Source organism: Terrapene carolina, unplaced genomic scaffold (genome assembly GCF_002925995.2).
Source record: "Terrapene carolina triunguis isolate 2854851 unplaced genomic scaffold, T_m_triunguis-2.0 Scaffold69, whole genome shotgun sequence".
NCBI lineage: Eukaryota > Metazoa > Chordata > Testudines > Emydidae > Terrapene > Terrapene triunguis.
In genome coordinates, this window is record NW_020664420.1 from 34,366,308 (window position 1) to 34,385,216 (window position 18,909).

Here is an 18,909-nt window from a genome sequence, read left to right on the forward strand (position 1 = left end):
ACCTGTGGCCTATATCAATCTAGTTTTCAGGTGTACAGCAGGGCTCAGATAGGATAGGGGGCATCCAAGTTCAAGTGACTGCTCCAATGCCTATGGAAAGTGGCACCGCTTCTGAAGAGAAATGGAAAGAGCCCACTACCAGAATATCCCATTGCCTAGGGAGCACACTCCAGCAATGTAGGAGGTCCAAATTCAGATTGTTGAACCTGCCTGGGAGGGTTCCCTAACCACTTGGCTAAAGGCTACAACGGAGGCTGCTTTTCTCAACATGGCCAAACCCAAAAGACCGGATCTGGGTGGAACGAACCCTTGTTTCAATCTGACACTGACACAGTATTTTCAACGTTTCATTTTGCCAAAAAAAAGTTTTAAAAAAATCATTGTGGGTTTGCCTTGACAGACACTGAGAACAGCTCACCTGGGCAAGGAACCAAAACTCCATTGGGGGCCCAGCTCTGCCTTAGCCAGGAGACCCCTGCCAATGGGGGGAGCTGAAGGGCCCTGTTACTCAAAAAGCCAACGGACAAAGTTCTTCACCCGGTGTAGGCGCGTGCTCCGGGGCCGGCGGCGCCCGCCTGGCAACTCCTTCAGCTACACCCGCTGTCCAAGCGGGAAGGGCACAAATGGAACTGGGCTGGATGCCGCTCCCCTAACGCCGGCCGAGCCACCAGCAGGTTCCCGGCTCCGCGCTAGCGCAGCGCCCGCCCAAGCCGCTTTGGCCGCCGTGGGTGGCGCACAGCACGTGCCCGGTGGGTGACCCGCGGAACAGGCCGGACCCAGGAGGCACGCACGGCCGCGGCGGCGCAGCAGTCCCCCGCGAAGCGACTGGGAGGGGTCGGCACTCAGCAGCTCTGTGATCTTCCAGCAGGCCCAGCTCGACACCTCCCCCACGGGGTTAGGGGAGGCTGGAAAGAGAAAAACCGCCACTGCCACTGAGCAGCCGATGTCGAGGCTAGAGCGTCCCCACGTCGGGACACTCTAACAAGCACCGCACGCTCTTCTCTATGGTTGTTGGGCCCGCCTCCTGAGCCCTTGGCTGCGAGTGCACAGCACGAAGCGGTTGTGTAGGTGCCGCCATGATGAACAGCGGTGGAATCGGGGTGCCGCTCGGCTTCCCCTTGGGTCCTACCTCCGTCATCCAAGTCACCAACCTCTCCTCGGCGGTAACCAGCGAGCAGATGCGGACGCTCTTCGGCTTCCTGGGAGACATCGAGGAGCTGCGCCTTTATCCCCCAGAGTAAGTGAGGCCTTGCCCGGGCCATAGAGAGGGGCCCAGAGAGGCTTGTGGGATGCTGCGGAGGCCATCTTGGTTATGGGCGGCCGGCCCATCTCCACGGCGATGGGGTCACGTGACCCCATTTATTTGCGCTTTGCCGCTCTATGGGAAGGAATGTTGCCCGAAGCTAAGATGGCGGCCGCCGTCCGCTGCCTGGGAACCTGCCCCTCCCCCAGCCACAGGGAGGGAGCCGCGGGGTCTCTTGTCTCCGCTCCGACCCAGAGCGGCCTCTGTAGCCTAGTAACCGGAATCAGGGCTGCGGGCTCTCGACGCGTCAAGTGCCTTGGGCTCAGCGACTGTAGAAAAGTGAACCCGAGTCGTCCCCCGCCTGCTGTCCCGAGACTTCCCTGAGCCCCCCAGTGTGGGGAGTTTCCTTCTCCTTACACCGCCACTCTGGCCCTTGCCCTGAACCTTCGCCCACTCTGGTCTCAGTCCTGAATCCTCCCTCCGCCCCCCGTGAGGGGACTCTCCTCTGAACCTACCCCCAATGATGGGAGCCTCCTCCCACTCTCACCCTTGCCCTAAACCCCTCCCCAATGTGTGGAACTGTTCCCCCTCCCCCCGTCCCTGCCCGATGAGGGGGGCCTCGTTTCTTCCCCCCTCTCTCGGACTAAACTAAAGTCCACCCCAATGGGGGAGTCTCCTCTCTACCATCTGGCCCTAAACCTCACTCTGGTGGTGGAATCTCATCTGTTTATAAAGAATATAAACTCAGAAGTAGTTCCAGGTTAACAGGTACTACTATATCTGTCCCTAAGCCCACCTACCATTTTTTTTTGTTTGTTTTACAGTAAGTGTTGCTCTGTAAGAGGCATACACAAAGGGGAAAGTGATTATCACTTTAAATAATGAAACTGGCCTTACACTAAGTGTTCTGAAATGATTACAGTAAACAAGCTTGAAAAAAGAGAAAAATAACTAAGAGATTGAGTTCTGTGTGAATGCGTAACCACAGTACGTAAAACATTTTCAGACATTAGCATGATTTTTTTTGATGGTTTAAATTGAATGTGTTCCTTTTAAATATTTGCTGGGCTTATGGGTAGGACTTCACAGCAGCAAATAGGAAAAGGGAGAAGGCACTTTTTCCAGATGACATATGTGTCCTTTGAAACTGAAAGTATATGTATTACTGAACGTTTGAAAGCTATAAATAGGGATGGGAGGTAGGGGGAAATAAGGATACTTCTATCAAAATATATTGGACTAGGAAATTTCTAAATGAGGAATGTTTTTAAAAAAAATCCAAAATGAGATTTAAGATCTTATTGACTGACATACAATACAATCTACTATACCCACAGGGAGAGACTTAAAATAGCCTTAACATAGCACTTATATGCTATATTTTATTTTAAAAGTGCTCTACAGATATTTGCTAATTAACATGAGTTTTCTTCCAAATGTATGGTTGGATGTAGCTGTTGATCTCATTTATTATTGTTTTATATTGTAAGATTTAAATAAAGTGGATGCTCCTTTCACACCATAGAGAAATCTGTTTATGCAATATATAGTATATATTTAAAACTTAAATTAAACTGAAATCCAATACCACAGCAAATCTTAATTTACATGTGCATGTTAAAAGGATTTAAACCTCAGCTATGGTGGATCCATTCTATGTTCAGAAATTTTGTGGGATAGAGGATATATTCCCATTTTTCTGTAATTTTATTTTAGATTTTATTTTATTTAAATCTCTTTTAAAATAAAAAGAAATACATAATCTAGTGCCAAATGGTACTGGAGTTCCAATACTTGACATGGTTTGCAATTAATATTTTAGATAAAACTGAGGATTTTAACTAATTTCTTTTGTGAACCAACAATAACATACTTGTTGTTGACAATTAAAATTAAAATAAATTAAAAGTAGGCTTTCTAAACACAGCAGTCATTTGAAAAGCACTTTTTTAAACATTAAGACGAGCACAGGGAATAAAATAAATATATATGCATTAGTAACAAAAGCATATTTAGGAAAAAGTCCTTTGAGTTAACAAAGTGACAGCAACGAATATCAGACAGGAATTCAGTACAGAATGTTGAGAATACTTTTCTGCTTTCTTTTTGTTACATATTTATTGGGTTTAGATTTTAGAATGGAAGTACATTTCCAAGAATCTTCCTCAAAGCTTTAAGAACAAAAAAGTACACATTATGAATAGTAAAGGGTCACTGTTAAGCAGTTTGGGTCCAAAATAGAAGAATATTTTAATATTTTTTAAAAATTCAAGTGATGTTAACTTTTATTTGGATTTACAAATTTAGGTGTAGCAATTTCAACTGCAGTGTGGCAGCATGGTACTGCACCTGAGAAGAAGTGAAATTGACTAAAAAAAGTGAAACTGACTATTACTTCAGTTTCCAAGTAAAATAAATCAAACAGAAATGATGATAAAGTTAGATTTTAAAATTTTATCTGGTTTCAGTTATCTGAGCTATTGGTGCATAGATAAAAAAAAATTACTCTTTTAAAAAAAAAAGTTTCATTGTTTTAACTTGACAGTGTCCATTTGAACTCCCATACTTTCAGATGGAATTCACAATATCGGTTATCTTAGAGATCACCTGTCCACTATGTGGCAATTAAGATCTTCAGGATCACTCTTGTTGGTAGTTCCTGGAATTGTGCTATGTCCAACAATGGTGATGGGGCATTCTCAGTTAAGGGGCTCACTTTTGGAATAAACTGTCTCTGACATGCCAGAGCCCAGATTTGATGACCTTAAGGAAACAACTCTTTTTTCAGTTAGATCTCCAAGTGAATGGCATGATTCAGTGCATAGAATAAGTGAACCTCAGGTTCTGCCATGAATAGCAACTCTTAAGTGACAAATATTTAGATACATTTTTTGAAGTGCTGTTTCATGCTTAAAAGTGACAGTTTAAAAATGGTTCTGGGGGCTTCTATTATTATTTTTATTATGGTAGCGCCTAGAGGCCCCACTTGAGATCAGGACCCTGTTGTGCTAGGCACTGTACAAACGCATAGTAAATGACAGTCCCTGTTCCGAAGAGCTCACAGCCTAACTGAACAACAGAAAAGGGGTATGAGTAAGGGAGAATTATTATCCCCATTTTCCGGATGGAGAAATGAGGCAGAGAGAGATATTAAGTAATGTGCTCAAGATTTCTCAGTAATATTCATTTTCTGTCATTGAAACCATATTGAATGTTTATTTCACAAATAAAAAATATGTTAATGGCCAGTTTTGCAAACTAAATCTCAACTCCGAGAGTCAGCGTGGGTTTTTTCCCATGTATGCATCCTCTCCAGTAATAGTTTCTGTAGGATAAATTATGGCTAAAGAGGTGCTTCTGTAATCCCTTGCCTTTAACGAGTTTGCACATATGTAATTGATTTTAACTTCTGTTCCAGTTCTACTGGTGATTCACAAGAATTGCTATAATCCATCTCTCTCACTCTCTGCTGTGGAAGCTATACAGTGCTAATAGTAGTAAAATTCAATACAAGTTCATTTTAAACCGCAGTCTTGCAGTTGGATCCGTGCAGACACAACAGTCTGCCTGTGAAGATCAGATTACAGGATTGAGGTTGTGATCTCTAGAGCCTCAATTGTGCAAGATTGTTGTTGGGGGGTGGGGGCGTGTAGGGGGCAGCAGTCTTCGTATCTGGAGAGAGCATGCAAGAAGTTACATGATTGGAGCTCAAAGTAAATAGCTAGGATTCCTAACATGAATCAGGAGCAGATCAGTTGAATACGAAAGTACAGGGTAGAACTGCATTTTAATGGTTGTCAGGCACCCAGGTGTCTCAGCAATGGGTGCCATATAAAAATACATAAATAACATTAAGTATAGCAAAACCCCAATTTTCTAATCAGGAATCAAAATATTATGGCCTCTTCCAGATGATTAAATGTTTATTATTAAATAAAATTATAAAGTAACACCCCCCCCCCCCCAAAATTCAATCATTTTTGATCATAGAGGCTCAATTTAAATGTGTACCTCAAATTAAAAAACATAGTAAAAGAACAAAAAATGTGCCACTGTGGCTAAACAACAAAGTAAAAGAAGCAGTGAGAGGCAAAAAGGTATCCTTTAAAAAGTGGACGTTAAATCATAGTGAGGAAAATAGAAAGGCACGTAAACTCTGGCAAATGAAGTGTAAAAATATAATTAGGAAGGCCAAAAAAGAATTTGAAGAACAGCTAGCCAAAGACTCAAAAAGTAATAGCAAAAAGTTAAGTACATCAGAAGCAGGAAGCCTGTTAAACAACCAGTGTGGGGCTACTGGATGATGGAGATGCTAAAGGAGCACTCGAGGACAATAAGGCCAGATGGTATTCACCCAAGGGTTCTGAAGGAACTCAAATGCGAAATTGCAGGACTACTAACTGTCATCTGTAACCTATCATTTAAATCAGTTTCTGTACCTAATGACTCGAGGGTAGCTATGTGACGCCAATTTTTAAAAAGGGTTCCAGAGGTGATCCCGGCAATTACAGTAAGCCTGACTTCGATACTGGGCACGCTGTTTGAAACTGTTGTAAAGAACAAAATTGTCAGACACATAGATGAATATAATCTGTAGGGGAAATGTTTTTTGTAGAGGGAAATCATGCCTCACCAATCTATTAGAATTCTTTGAGGCGGTCAACAAGCATGTGGGCAAGGGGGATCCAGTGGATATAATATACTTAGATTTTCAGAAAGCCTTTGACTTAAGAACCTCAGCAAAGGCTCTTCAGCAAAGTAAGCTGTCATGGGATAAGAGGGAAAGTCCTCTCATGGATTGGTAACTGGTTAAAAGATAGGAAACAAAGGATAGGAATAAATGGTCAGTTTTCAAAATGGAAAGAGGGGTCTGTACTGGGACCAGTCCTATTCAACATATTCATAAATGATCTGGAAAAGGGGGTAAACAGTGAGGTGGCAAAATTTGCAGATGATACAAAACTACTCAAGATAGTTAAGTCCCAAGCAGACTGCGAAGAGCGACAAAAGGATCTTTCAAAACTGAGTGACTGGGCAACATAATGGAAGATGAAATTCAATGTTGATAAATGTGAAGTAATGCACATTAGAAAACATAATCCGAACTATACATATAAAAAGATGGGGTCTAAATTAGCTGTTAACACTCAAGAAAGAGATCTTGGAGTCACTGTGGATAATTATCTGAAAACATCCACTCAAAGTGCAGTGGCAGTCAAAAAAGCTAACAGAATGTTGGGAATCATTAAGAAAGGGATATATAATAAGACAGAAACTATCATATTGCCTCTATATAAATCCATGGTACGCGCACACCTTGAATACTGCATGCAGATGTGGTCGCCCCATCTAAAAAAATATATATTACATCTGGAAAAGGTACAGAGAAGGGCAACAAAAAGTGATTAAGAGTATGGAACAGCTTCTGTATGAGGAGAGATTAATAAGACTGGGACATTTCAGTTTGGAAAAGAGACGATTAAGGGGGATATAATTGAGGTCTATAAAATCATGACTGGTGTGGAGAAAGTAAATAAGGAAGTGTTATTCACTCCTTCTGATAACACAAGAACTAGGGGTCACGAAATGAAATAAGTAGGCAGCAGGTTTAAAACAAACAAAAGGAAGTATTTTTTCACACAACACTCAGTCAACCTGTGGATCTCTTTGCCAGAGGATGTTGTGAAGGGCAAGACTATAACATAGTTCAAAAAAGAACTAGATAAGTTCATGAAGGATAGGTCCATCAATGGTTATTAGCCAAGATGGGCAGGGATGGTGTCCCTAGCCTCTGTTCGCCAGAAACTGGGAATGGGTGACGGGATGGATCACTGGATGATGACTTGTTCTGATCATTCCCTCTGGGGCACTTGGCATTGGCCACTGTCAGAAGAGAGGATACTGGGCTAGATGGACATTTGGTCTGACCCAGTACGGCCACTCTTATGTTCTTATGTCATCCTTATATTTTCTCTTTGCACAGTACAAGCTATCAAATCTTTAGTCCAATCGTTAAATTAAAATGTGTTACATATAAATATTTAAATCTCTCAAAGTTACAATGCTATTCTTGTGTGATACCAATTTTGATTATCTTTTGATTGTTTTTAACTTACAGAAAAATATGGGCTGTGGTTAAAAAAAAAAAAAAAGGAAGAGAAAAATGGGTCTATAACTATTATCCCATAATATTGCTATGAACTGAATGGAAAGAATTAAGTTTTAACCCATTTTCCACCAGGAAGCACAATGAAAAGTTTGTAGGGGAGCACTCCTCACTGCTTGACAGAAGTCTTTAATTTTTTCCATTCTTGCAGGGAATGATCATTATATAATAGTTTCAGATTCTTTCCAACAGTATAGCCCCTTTGCAGTGCTGTGATGGGTAGAAGAAGGATGCCCCTGTTGTAGGAGAATTGGTGGCGTAGAACCTAGCATAACTGGCTACAGACCACCCTACTCCCAACTTCCCTGTATAGGGAGGACAAGGGTTTGGTTGGAATATCTGGCACTGTCCAGCTGGCATTCTGGTCATTGTAGCAGTGTCACAGCTCTGCTGTAGTTAAGCTTAAGACCAGCTTTCTGTTTAAAGCTTGACTGTTCTGAGTGCTCTGAAATCTACAGGTTAGTTGCCTTGAAATTTGGTGTACAGCATGGGATATGACTAGTGATCCAAAGTTGGGACCATTTGATCAACAGCTTCCTGAGATACAGCCTCTGGGATCAGAGGAGGCTTCTCTTAAAGTGGACAGATTTTGGCAACCTGTTTTCGCTCACAGGTACAAATCAAACCAGGTCTTAGATCATTGCATAAGGGTCTCAAATGCTTGAGGATTACTCCAACAGAGTGCATGGCACCCACCAGCCCTTAGCGGGAAATCAAATTAAAACAACATTTGAAAGAAATTTTGCTTCTCCTGTTAGTCATGCCAAAGGCTCATGAGCTTATTTATACACCTAATGGATTATATTGAGCATGTGTGGACAGAGGAATAAACAGGATTGTTAGTCTTTAAAGTTTCACACCAGTAGTATAACCAGTAGTCCTTTGAACATGACCCATTCTGCCAGCATCAGGCCTGGTCTACACCTAAAACTTAGGTCAACCTAGCTTTATCTCTCAGGCCTGTGAAAAATTTCACACCCTGTGAGATGCAGTTAGGTCGACTTAACCCCCACTATAGATGCAGCTAGTCAACCTCGCTACCACCTCTCAAGGGTGTGTATTTACTATAGCAACAAACAAAAAAACCACTTCCATTGCTGTAGCAAGTGTCTGTACTACAGCAGCATAGTTGCAGCTCCGCCACTGTAGTGTTTATAGTGTAGACATAACCTTGGTTCAAGTCACATCTTGTGTAGCAATATGGAAAAGATTGGGTGGCATATTGCTGAAATCTCTGAGTGAGGCTTTTTCAAATTTTATTTTGGGGGAATATAATCAAAGTATTTTTGTTTAAAAAATAAATATGCGAATGCTTGCTGGCAGGGGAGTAGAGGAATGGGGGGAATAAGGGTAAGATGAAGGTTTGGAAGTGCAAGAAGAGGTGGATAAATGGGGATGGGTAGTACGGGATGTGAGAGTGGTTGGGGGCTTTGGGGAGGTCCACATGGGGGTGAGTGGCAGAAGGGCTGGGGGAAAACAGGTATAGGTGACTGTTGACCTCACATTTTCCCCTTCTGTATATGTACCAGGATCTGGGTGGTCTGAACCCCTCTCTCTACCCCTCGTGAGCTGGGATCTGGGAGTCTGCTCCCCAGCGGGCACTCTCTGCCCCCTGTGTGTGCCAGCACTGAGCCTCTGAGAGTAAATATATATATAATTTTCCTTTTAACATCATCCGTGGACAATATTTTTTGTATGTATATTCCACGTACCAGGACTTCTTGTGCTAATAGACTATGGGTACGTCTGCACTACGGGATTAATCCGAATTTAGATCATTCGAATTTGGGAAACAGATTGTATAAATTCGATTGTATGCGGCCACACTAAGCACATTAATTCGGTTTTTACCCACATTAATTCAGCGGTGTGCGTCCATGTACCGGGGCTAGCGTCGATTTCTGGAGCTTTGCACTGTGGGTAGCTATCCCATAGTTCCCGCAGTCTCCCCTGCCCATTGGAATTCTGGGTTGAGATCCCAGTGCCTGATGGGACCAAAACATTGTCGCAGGTGGTTCTGGGTACAGCCTCACCCCTCCCTCCCTCCCTGCATGAAAGCAACGGACGGCAGACAACCATTTCGCGCCATTTTTCCTGGGTGAACACTGCAGACTCCATACCACGGCAAGCATGGAGCCCGCTCAGCTCCAGACAGCAGTCATGAACATTGTAAACACCTCGCGCGTTCTCGTGGAGTTTATGCTGAGCCAGGACCAGAAAAACGAGGCGAGGAGGCGGCGGCGGCGGGAGCGTAGCGACCAGCGTGATGAGGACATGGACACAGACACAGAATTCTCTCAAACCACGGGCCCCGGTGCTTTGGAGATCATGTTGTTGATGGGGCAGATTCTATCCATGGAACGCCGATTCTGGGCAAGGGAAACAAGCACAGACTGGTGGGACCGCATAGTGTTGCAGGTGTGGGATGATTCCCAGTGGCTGCGGAACTTTCGCATGCGTAAGGGCACTTTCATGGAACTTTGTGACTTGCTGTCCCCTGCCCTGAAACGCCAGAATACCAAGATGAGAGCAGCCCTCACAGTTGAGAAGCGAGTGGCGATAGCCCTGTGGAAGCTTGCAACGCCAGACAGCTACCGGTCAGTCGGGAATCAATTTGGAGTGGGCAAATCTACTGTGGGGGCTGCTGTGATGCAAGTAGCCAAAGCAATCATTGAGGTGCTGCTACGAAAGGTAGTGACTCTGGGAAATGTGCAGGTCATAGTGGATGGCTTTGCTGCAATGGGATTCCCTAACTGTGGTGGGGCGATAGATGGAACCCATATCCCTATCTTGGCACCGGAGCACCAGGGCAGCCAGTACGTAAACCGCAAGGGGTACTTTTCAATGGTGCTGCAAGCACTGGTGGATCACAAGGGACGTTTCACCAACATCAACGCGGGCTGGCCGGGAAGGGTTCATGATGCTCGCATCTTCAGGAACACTATTCTGTTTAAAGGGCTGCAGCAAGGGACTTACTTCCCGGACCAGAAAATAACCGTTGGGGATGTTGAAATGCCAATAGTTATTCTTGGGGACCCAGCCTACCCCTTAATGCCATGGCTCATGAAGCCATACACAGGCAGCCTGGACAGGAGTCAGGAGCTGTTTAACTACAGGCTGAGCAAGTGCAGAATGGTGGTAGAATGTGCATTTGGCCGTTTAAAAGGTCGCTGGCGATCGCTACTGACTCGCTCTGACCTCAGCCAAAGAAATCTCCCCATTGTTATTTCTGCTTGCTGTGTGCTCCACAATCTCTGTGAAAGTAAGGGGGAGACCTTTATGGCAGGGTGGGAGGCTGAGGCAAATCGCCTGGCTGCTGATTACGCGCAGCCAGACACCAGGGCGATTAGAAGAGCACACCAGGAAGCAGTGTGCATCAGAGAAGCTTTGAAAACCAGTTTCATGACTGGCCAAGCTACAGTGTGAAATTTCTGTTTGTTTCTCCTTCATGAAAACCCGCCCCCTTTATTGACTCATTCTCTGTAAGTAACCCACCCTCCCCCTTCCCCCAGCTTGCTTTCAAACCAAATAAAGTCACTATCGTTTAAAAATCATTTATTCTTTATTCATAGATTATAGAAAGAGGGAGGGATCCCCGGTGGGGTTTGAGAGGAGGGAAGGAAAAGGCCATTAAGAAATGGTTAAAAAAATGACAGCCTTTTGCTTGGGCTGTCCACTGGAGTGGAATGGGAAGGTGTACGGAGCCTCCCCCCCCTGCGTTCTTACACGTCTGGGTGAGGAGGATATGGAACATGGTGAGGGGGGAGGGGGGTTATACAGGGGCTGTAGCGGCACTCTGTAATCCTGCTGCCGTTCCTGAAGCTCCACCAGACGCCGGAGCATGTCTGTTTGCTCTCGCAGTAGCCCCAGCGTTGCTTCCCGACTCCTCTGATCTTCCTGCCGCCACCTCTCATCTCGAGCGTCCCTCGTGTCCTCACGTTGGTCCCTCGTGTCCTCACGTTGGTCCCTCCTGTCCTCACGTTCACTGGCTTCTTTCCTATACTTTGAAACCGTGTCCTTCCACTCATTCAGATTAGCTCTGTCACTGCGGGTGGATTGCATGATTTCTGCAAACATCTCGTCTCGCGTCTTCTTCTTCCGACGCCTTATCTGTGCTAGCCTTCGGGATGGAGGAGGGAGGCTTGAAGAATTTGCAGCTGCAGGAGGGAGGGAAAAAATGAGAGAATTTTTTAAAAAGATACATTTTGCAGAACAATGCTTATACTCTTTCACGGTGACCAACACTATTCACATTACATAGCACATGTGAGTGCCTGTGGCTTTGCTGCTAGAGATCACAGACGCAGGTCCGGGCAACAGAATTCGGCTTGCATGCAGTCATGGTAAGCCATTGTCTTTCGGCTTCTGCGCCCTCCTTTCCCACATACCAAGCAAAGCCCGTTGAGTGCTGCGGTTTTCCTGTTAACCTTCAGCAGCAGAAAACAAACTAAACCCCCCCCCCCCATGAATTCTCTGGGGTGATCGCTTTATCCCTCCCCCCACCGCGTGGCTGGTATCAGGGAAGATCCCTGCTAGCCAAACGCGAAAAGCTCTGGGCCAATCCCCCCTCCCCCCCGCGCTCGCCTAACTGCAGGGAAGGATTTCTTTTCAGCCACAGGCAAACAGCCCAGTAGGAACGGCCACCTCTGTCCCCTTAATTAAATTCACGTATTTCAACCAGGTTACCATGAGCGATATCACTCTCCTGAGGATTACACAGCAAGATAAAGAACGGATGTTGCTTGAATGCCAGCAAACACCGGGACCATACGCTGCCAGGCTTTGTCAGGCAATGATACCAGATTACTTGCTGCAAGCATGGCGCAGTCAAGTGTCCTACCATGGAGGACGGAATAAGGCTGCACTGCCCAGAAACCTTGTGGCAAGGCTTTTGGAGTACCTCCAGGAGAGCTTCATGGAAATGTCCCTGGAGGATTTCCGCTCCATCCCCAGACGCATTAACAGACTTTTCCAGTAGCTGTACTGGCTGCGAATGCATCCCAAGTCCTCAGGGCAAAATAATCATTAAAAAACCTTGCTTTTAAAACAAGTTTTATATTTTAAAAGGTAAACTCACCTGAGGTCCCTTCCATGGGGTCGTGGTCTTGGATACTGGCTTGGGAGGGTTCGGAGGGTACTTCACTCAGGCTGAGAAAAAGCTCCTGGCTGTGGGGGAGAACGGAGTGCTGGGTGCTCTCCGCAAGCTCTTCCTTCTCCTCCTCCCCGTCCGCAGAATCCTCAGGTGTAGCTGAGATTACCCCCGCCTCAGATTCCACGACCACAGATGGGGTAGTCGTGGCGGCCCCCCCTAGAATTGCATTTAGCTCGGCGTAGAAGCGGCATGTCCGCGGCTCTGACCCGGAGCGACCGTTTGCCTCCTTTGTTTTTTGATAGGCTTGTCTGAGCTCCTTCACTTTCACGCGGCACTGATCTGAGTCCCTATTGTGGCCTCTCTCCATCATGCCCTTGGAGATTTTTTCAAAAGTTTTGGCATTTCGTCTCTTTGAACGAAGTTCTGCTAGCACTGAATCCTCTCCCCATATAGCAATCAGATCCAGTACCTCCCGAACAGTCCATGCTGGTGCTCTTTTTCGATTATCAGCCTGCATGGTTACCTGTGCTGATGAGCTATCTGTGGTCACCTGTGCTCTCCACGCTGGGCAAACAGGAAATGAAATTCAAATGTTCGCGGGGCTTTTCCTGTCTACCTGGCCAGTGCATCCGAGGTCAGATTGCTGTCCAGAGCGGTCAGTGGTGCACTGTGGGATAGCTCCCGGAGGCCAATACCATCGAATTGCGGCCACACTACCCCTAATTCGAATTGACAAAATCGATTTTGGCGCTACTCCGCTCGTCGGGGTGGAGTACAGAAATCGATTTTAAGCGCCCTTTATTTCTAACTAAATGGCTCCGTTGTGTGGACGGGTGAAGGGTTAATTCGAATTAACGCTGCTAAATCCAAATTAAAGTCGTAGTGTAGACCAGGCCTATGGGTCCTACCATCTCCTTCAGTCCAAGACTGTGACTCTTCTTTTTTAATGCCAGTACTGGAGACAGTTTACAGCTGTTCACAAGACCCAAAGGCTTGCTCACACACCGCAGACTGGCTGTCAGCACTCCTCCCTCACCCATTGAACTCCCTGCTTTTAAGCATTGGTAGTAGTGAGCAGAATCTTTTTACCTCATTCCATTGTCTGCCTTAGGGGACCAAATGGCTTCAGGGGCTTTACTTCCCAAACAGGACCATCCACTACCTTCCTTCGCTCTGTTTGTTTCCTCCTGCGTTATCATGGCAGAGCAAGCCAAAGGTTAAGAGGTCCCTATGTGAGGAGACTCCCAGAAAATACAGAGGAGAAGCTCTGCCAGACTTGGTCCCAACCCACTGTTGCTTTGCTAAGGCTCAGTGTTTTGTATGGCTTTTAGTAACCTCTCCGTTCCCTTGCAGCAGCCGAGATTCCTCTGGAGAGACCACTGCAAAATCTGTTCAGTCCTCTTTAGCTCTTGAGTCTCACCAAACCAGACCATTCACACCAATCAAGACTCTTTGGGGTAAATCTGAAAAGCTACCTGATCACTTGCTCCAGTCCACCCCTGAAAGGCGTCTGGTCCCATCCTAATCTCTTAAGTAGGTAAATGAGTCACTTGGCAAAAAATTGAATATCCTTTTTCCCCAAGAGAAAGATCTGGGCTCTTAGGGATGTTTCCTTGTTCTTTCTTTCCACCTACATTTTAGATGATGATTAGCCTGCTTAGCTGAAGTTCCCTCTGACAGCAAGCTAGGTCCTCTAAGGTAATACAAGAACATCTTCCTTATGAGTGTGACTACACCCCCACAAAAGACAAAAGTAAACCCTAAAAGCCAAAAATCTCATCTCCTTCCTTCAATTCTAACTCTTCTCCTAAAGAATTAGTTTTGGATCGCAATAACTCTGAACCAGAGAAGCAGACGTCTCTCTTTCTCTCAGCCCCATAGAGGAAATGTGCATGTGCAGGCTAAAGCAAATACATACAATTAAATCAGAATTCACCTTTTTCCTTCTTTCCTCCATTTAAGAAGTCGTTTGGGAAACTCCTGACAAAGGAGAAGGCTCAGTCAAAAAGTTCTTCAATTCTTCAACTTCTTGATCTTCCTTAAAGTTGATGCAGCAGTGACGTCCTTGGCAAAGATTGTGGTAACTCCTGCTAAGGGGAATTTCTTCCTAACCGCTCTTCAACAGACTGGGTGATAGAAGAAACCCTTAGAAAGAATTTTGAAACTTCTTCATTAACTCTTAAAGCCTCACTGGCAACCGTGTCAGATCCACAATTTTCAGGTGGGATATCTTAAACAGTTTCAACCCTCAGAACCATGACAAATACAATTAATAAATTCATATATCATAAGGCCAGAAGAGACTATTGTGATCATCTATTCTGACTTCCTGTATAACACAGGCCATAGAACTTCCCAAAGTACTTCCTAGAGCATATCTTTTAGAAGAATATCCACTGTTGTTTTAAAAATTGTTGGATGGAGAATCTTGGTAAATTACTCTCACCGTTAAAAATGTATGCCTTATTTCCAGTCCGAATTTTTCTAGCTTCAGCTTTCACATGCTCCCCCCACTCCACCCCGCAGAATTCCTGTGCTTCCCTGCTGAAAACAACAGGGAAGCAAAGGGAAGCCGCACCAGGGGGAGGGGATGACCATGGGTGCAGTTTTTTGGGGGGGTTGTCCCCCCAAACAAAGGCAAGGCATGGGGAGGCACACAGGTTTATGTGCCACTGGCCCCCCCACCCCCAATTTCTGCAAGCACAGAGCTGCCCATCTGAAGGAGTTGAGAACTCCGCTGACTCTGCAGCTCTATGCCACCTCGGCAGCTGAACGCCGCCTCCTGGGTTCTAGTGCCAGTCGCAGTCTCCTTCCGTGTGCTGGGACCCTTCCTGTTTTCTGTGCAACAATGAGTGTCCATGGAGGGGCTGGGTAAGGGGTGGGGGGGGGGAAAGAGGGAAGAGAGGGTGGGGAGAAGAAGCAGTGCAGAAGGAAGGGGAGTGGAATGGCGGGGGAGGGGGATGAAGAAAAGGATAGGGGAATTGCGGGAGGAAAGCGGGAGCCCATCATGCAGCATCCCCTCGGCAGCAACTGGGGCTCACCTGTTAAGCAGGCCCATTGAACCCTCTACATTTGGACTCCTCTGAGTCCCCCAGACCCAGACCCCCACCCCACTCATTCCCAAGCAGCTGCACCTGGACCCCCACCCCATCAAGCTCCACTCCCCCAGCACCTGGACCCCCCCACGGAGCTCCCCTCACCCCCTGCTGAGCCCCAATCACCTTCACCTGGATCCCCTGCAGAGTCCCATTGCCCCTGCACCTGGAACCGCCCCAACAAGCCCTTGTGCATCCAGATCTCCCACTGAACCACATGCACCCAGATTGCCCCACACAGAAGCCTCTCAACCCACACCTGGATCCCCCCACACACAGCCCCTCCACACTTGGATCCTGCTGGGCTGAGCTTGCCCACCCACACCTCATGCACCTGGCGCAGAGGGGCAGGCCTAGCCTGCAGTGTGTCTGGGTCAGGTGCATCCTCACTGCCGAGTCCCTGCACTGGGGTAGGTGAGGGCTTCAGGGAGATCTCCCACCTCAATGCAGTCAGTGGCCTGTGCTCCCCACTGCCATGCTGGAACCACATTTATTTATTGACAAATAAAATTTGCAGAAATTTAAAATATTGTGTGCAGAACTTCTAATTTTTTGGCACAGAATTCTCTCAGGAGTATTTTCCATAAACCCATGTTGATTTGCATTAATTACACTGTCTTCCTTTAGTTCTTTATTAATCAGGTTCCATATCAGTCGCTCCATTGTCTTGTTCAGGATCGATGTCAGGCTGACAGTTCTGTAATTACCTGGGTCATCCTTTTACCCTTTTTAAAAATCAGCATAATGTTACCTTTCTTCTGATCTTTTGGAACTTTTCCAGTGTTCCAAGGCTTATTGAATGCTCCTCAGCAAGCTCCTCAGCCTGCTCTTTTAAATCTCTTGTATGCAAGACTTTAAAATGTCTAAATGACTGAATTGGCTTCTCTATCAGCTTTCCACTACTCTTCTAATAAGAGTGATTCAGAAGATAAAAAAGGAGGTGGCAGTGGTCATGGGTCCATTGTACTCCGACCTAGTGGAAGATTGCATGGAGATTTCTGGGACATCATCTTTCCTGGAGGCCTGCTTATGCATTCCAGTCAAAACTACATGAACCTAACAGCTTGGTGTTAGTAGCAAACCCTAAACAAAATAAGAGAGTCCTCTAGAGTAGTAAAGACTCTCTTAGGGCTGGTCTACACCCCGCCGCTAGTTCGGCGGCTGGGGATCAAAGTTCTGGGTTCGACTTATCGCGTCTGGTCTGGACGCGATAAGTCGAACCAGGAAGTGCTCGCCGTCGACTGCGGTACTCCAGCTCGGCGAGAGGAGTACCGCGGAGTCGACGGGGAGCCTGCCTGCTGCGTGTGGACCGCGTCTGAACCGCGGTAAGTTCGAACTAAGGTATGTCGACTTCAGCTACGTTATTCACGTAGCTGAAGTTGCGTACCTTAGTTTGACTTGGGGGGGTTAGTGTAGACCAGGCCTTAGCTTCATTCAAGGTTTCCACTCTCTCTTAAGCTATGCAAGTGTTTAGACAGAATTCTGCAACTGGTGTCAAGATAGAAAGATCAGTCTTTGAAAACAAAGGAGTTCAAGGTCATCTGGATTTTTTCATAGCAAAAATGTCAAACATCTGGCCTACAGGCCAGATCTGACTGCTTGATTTATTTATTTAGCAACATGGCATATTCAGTCTACTAAAAAAAGAACAGGAGTACTTGTGGCGCCATAGAGACTAACAAATTTATTTGAGCATAAGCTTTCGTGGGCTACAGCCCACTTCATCAAAAGCTTATGCTCAAATAAATTTGTTAGTCTCTAAGGTGCCACAAGTACTCCTGTTCTTTTTGCGGATACAGACTAACACGGCTGCTACTCTGAAACCTGTCAGAGTCTACTGAATCTAAAGCATTTTGGGGTGGGGACCCAAACACCCCAAAAACCCAGTAAATCTCTAGTCCTTAGGGGTTCAAAGTTAGCCTTTTAAATGTGAGCCAAGAATAAATTGATTTCTTATCAATTTCATTCCTTCCTTAAATGCCCGGGCCACCCAAATCCTCCATAGCCAGGTGGATACATATTGTGTCGCAGAAGCTTACTCAGCTGCAGATAAACCAGTTCCAATAGAGCTCAGAGCCCACTCCACATGTTTCTCTGTGTATACCATTCTGGTATACCATTCTGCTTAGGGGTGTGCATTTTTCACACTCTGAGCAGCATAGTTATGCTGGCCTAATTATCTAGTGTAGACCAGGCCTAAATTGCTCCGCAGGAGCATTCTTTTGTGGGAAGGTGAATCCAAGAAGTGGTTCCAAAGTAGCGTAATGCTGCTAATTTTAGGGAAGAAGGGGAAACACGCTTTTTTCTGTTCTCCTAATCTCTCACTCACCTCTTTATTTTTTTCTTCCCTCTTGCTGTGTCCCAAATGACTGGGGGAGAGGTCAGATCCAGAGTGGCAAACTTTTTACCTAATGATTATCTTTCTGGAAATGACCCCCTCCACTCCAATCTACTCATGCTCTAATATTTAAGTGCCCTTGGGTTGCTATGCAATGATATTTCAGGTTCATTTACATAGTTAATATGGTGAAATAAGGCATTTCTGTTGAGAAGTTTATGTTCTGTTAATTAGGATTTAGTAATTGCACACAGTTCTGGAAGTACTCAACTGGAGTAAGGACTTAAAGGGTGTAAGCAACCTCAAGTGCCTCATGGAAGGTCTGAACTGTTTCCAGTATTTGCAGGAAGAGAGCCACTGTTTAAATATATCTGACAGGGGTAGAGGCCAGTCTCAGAAAGGAAATAATCAAATAGCAAATTTTTCATTGTTGGCTGCTTTATTAAAAGACATTATCATATGAGCTTCTTCTGGGTCTTGTTGAAAGCAATTCGCAAATCCCAATAATATCCCATTTTGTGTCTGTTCTTAGTCTTTTAAGACCTCCAACATACCACTAATCTGCTTTTGACATGAGGAATATAAAGTAAATACTTGTACAATGGATACAAAACCTGTTTAGAGAACACTTCTGAAAGATTTATTTTAAAATTATTTTAACTGATTTCATTGTGCATAGTTAGGCTTAAAGGATTATATATTTTTATCAGTACATGTCAGCAAATGTTGATTTCACCCTAGGCATGCAAATATTTTCCTCAATAACAATAAAAATTTACAGATAAGCAAAGTTAGAAAAATGCTGCTTGAGAGTTTACTAGAGTTTAACTTAAGAATATTTACTTCGTCAATATCACATGTTAAAATATACAGTTTGGTTTTTTATTACTATAAAGTTTTATCTTTTTGAATATTAGCATCTACTAAAATTAAATAAGTATTGTCCAACCACCCTATAATTTCCCCCAATTGCAA

General features: G+C 45.2%; 1 protein-coding gene across 2 annotated transcripts in view; it reads left to right on the top strand.

Moving 5' to 3' along the window:
- Positions 1-1,030: 1,030 nt before the first annotated feature.
- The window catches only part of SREK1 (splicing regulatory glutamic acid and lysine rich protein 1), a 62,827-nt gene continuing 44,948 nt past the window's right edge, over positions 1,031-18,909 (top strand). Inside the window, exon 1 of one of the 2 annotated variants that reach the window (XM_024209372.2) lies at positions 1,031-1,237. In XM_024209372.2, the coding sequence (XP_024065140.2) occupies positions 1,077-1,237 (161 nt within the window). In that variant the 5' untranslated portion in view covers positions 1,031-1,076. Of the gene's footprint in view, positions 1,238-14,695; positions 14,723-18,909 lie in introns of those variants that run through there. The other variant, XM_026649125.2, reaches the window with a different exon arrangement.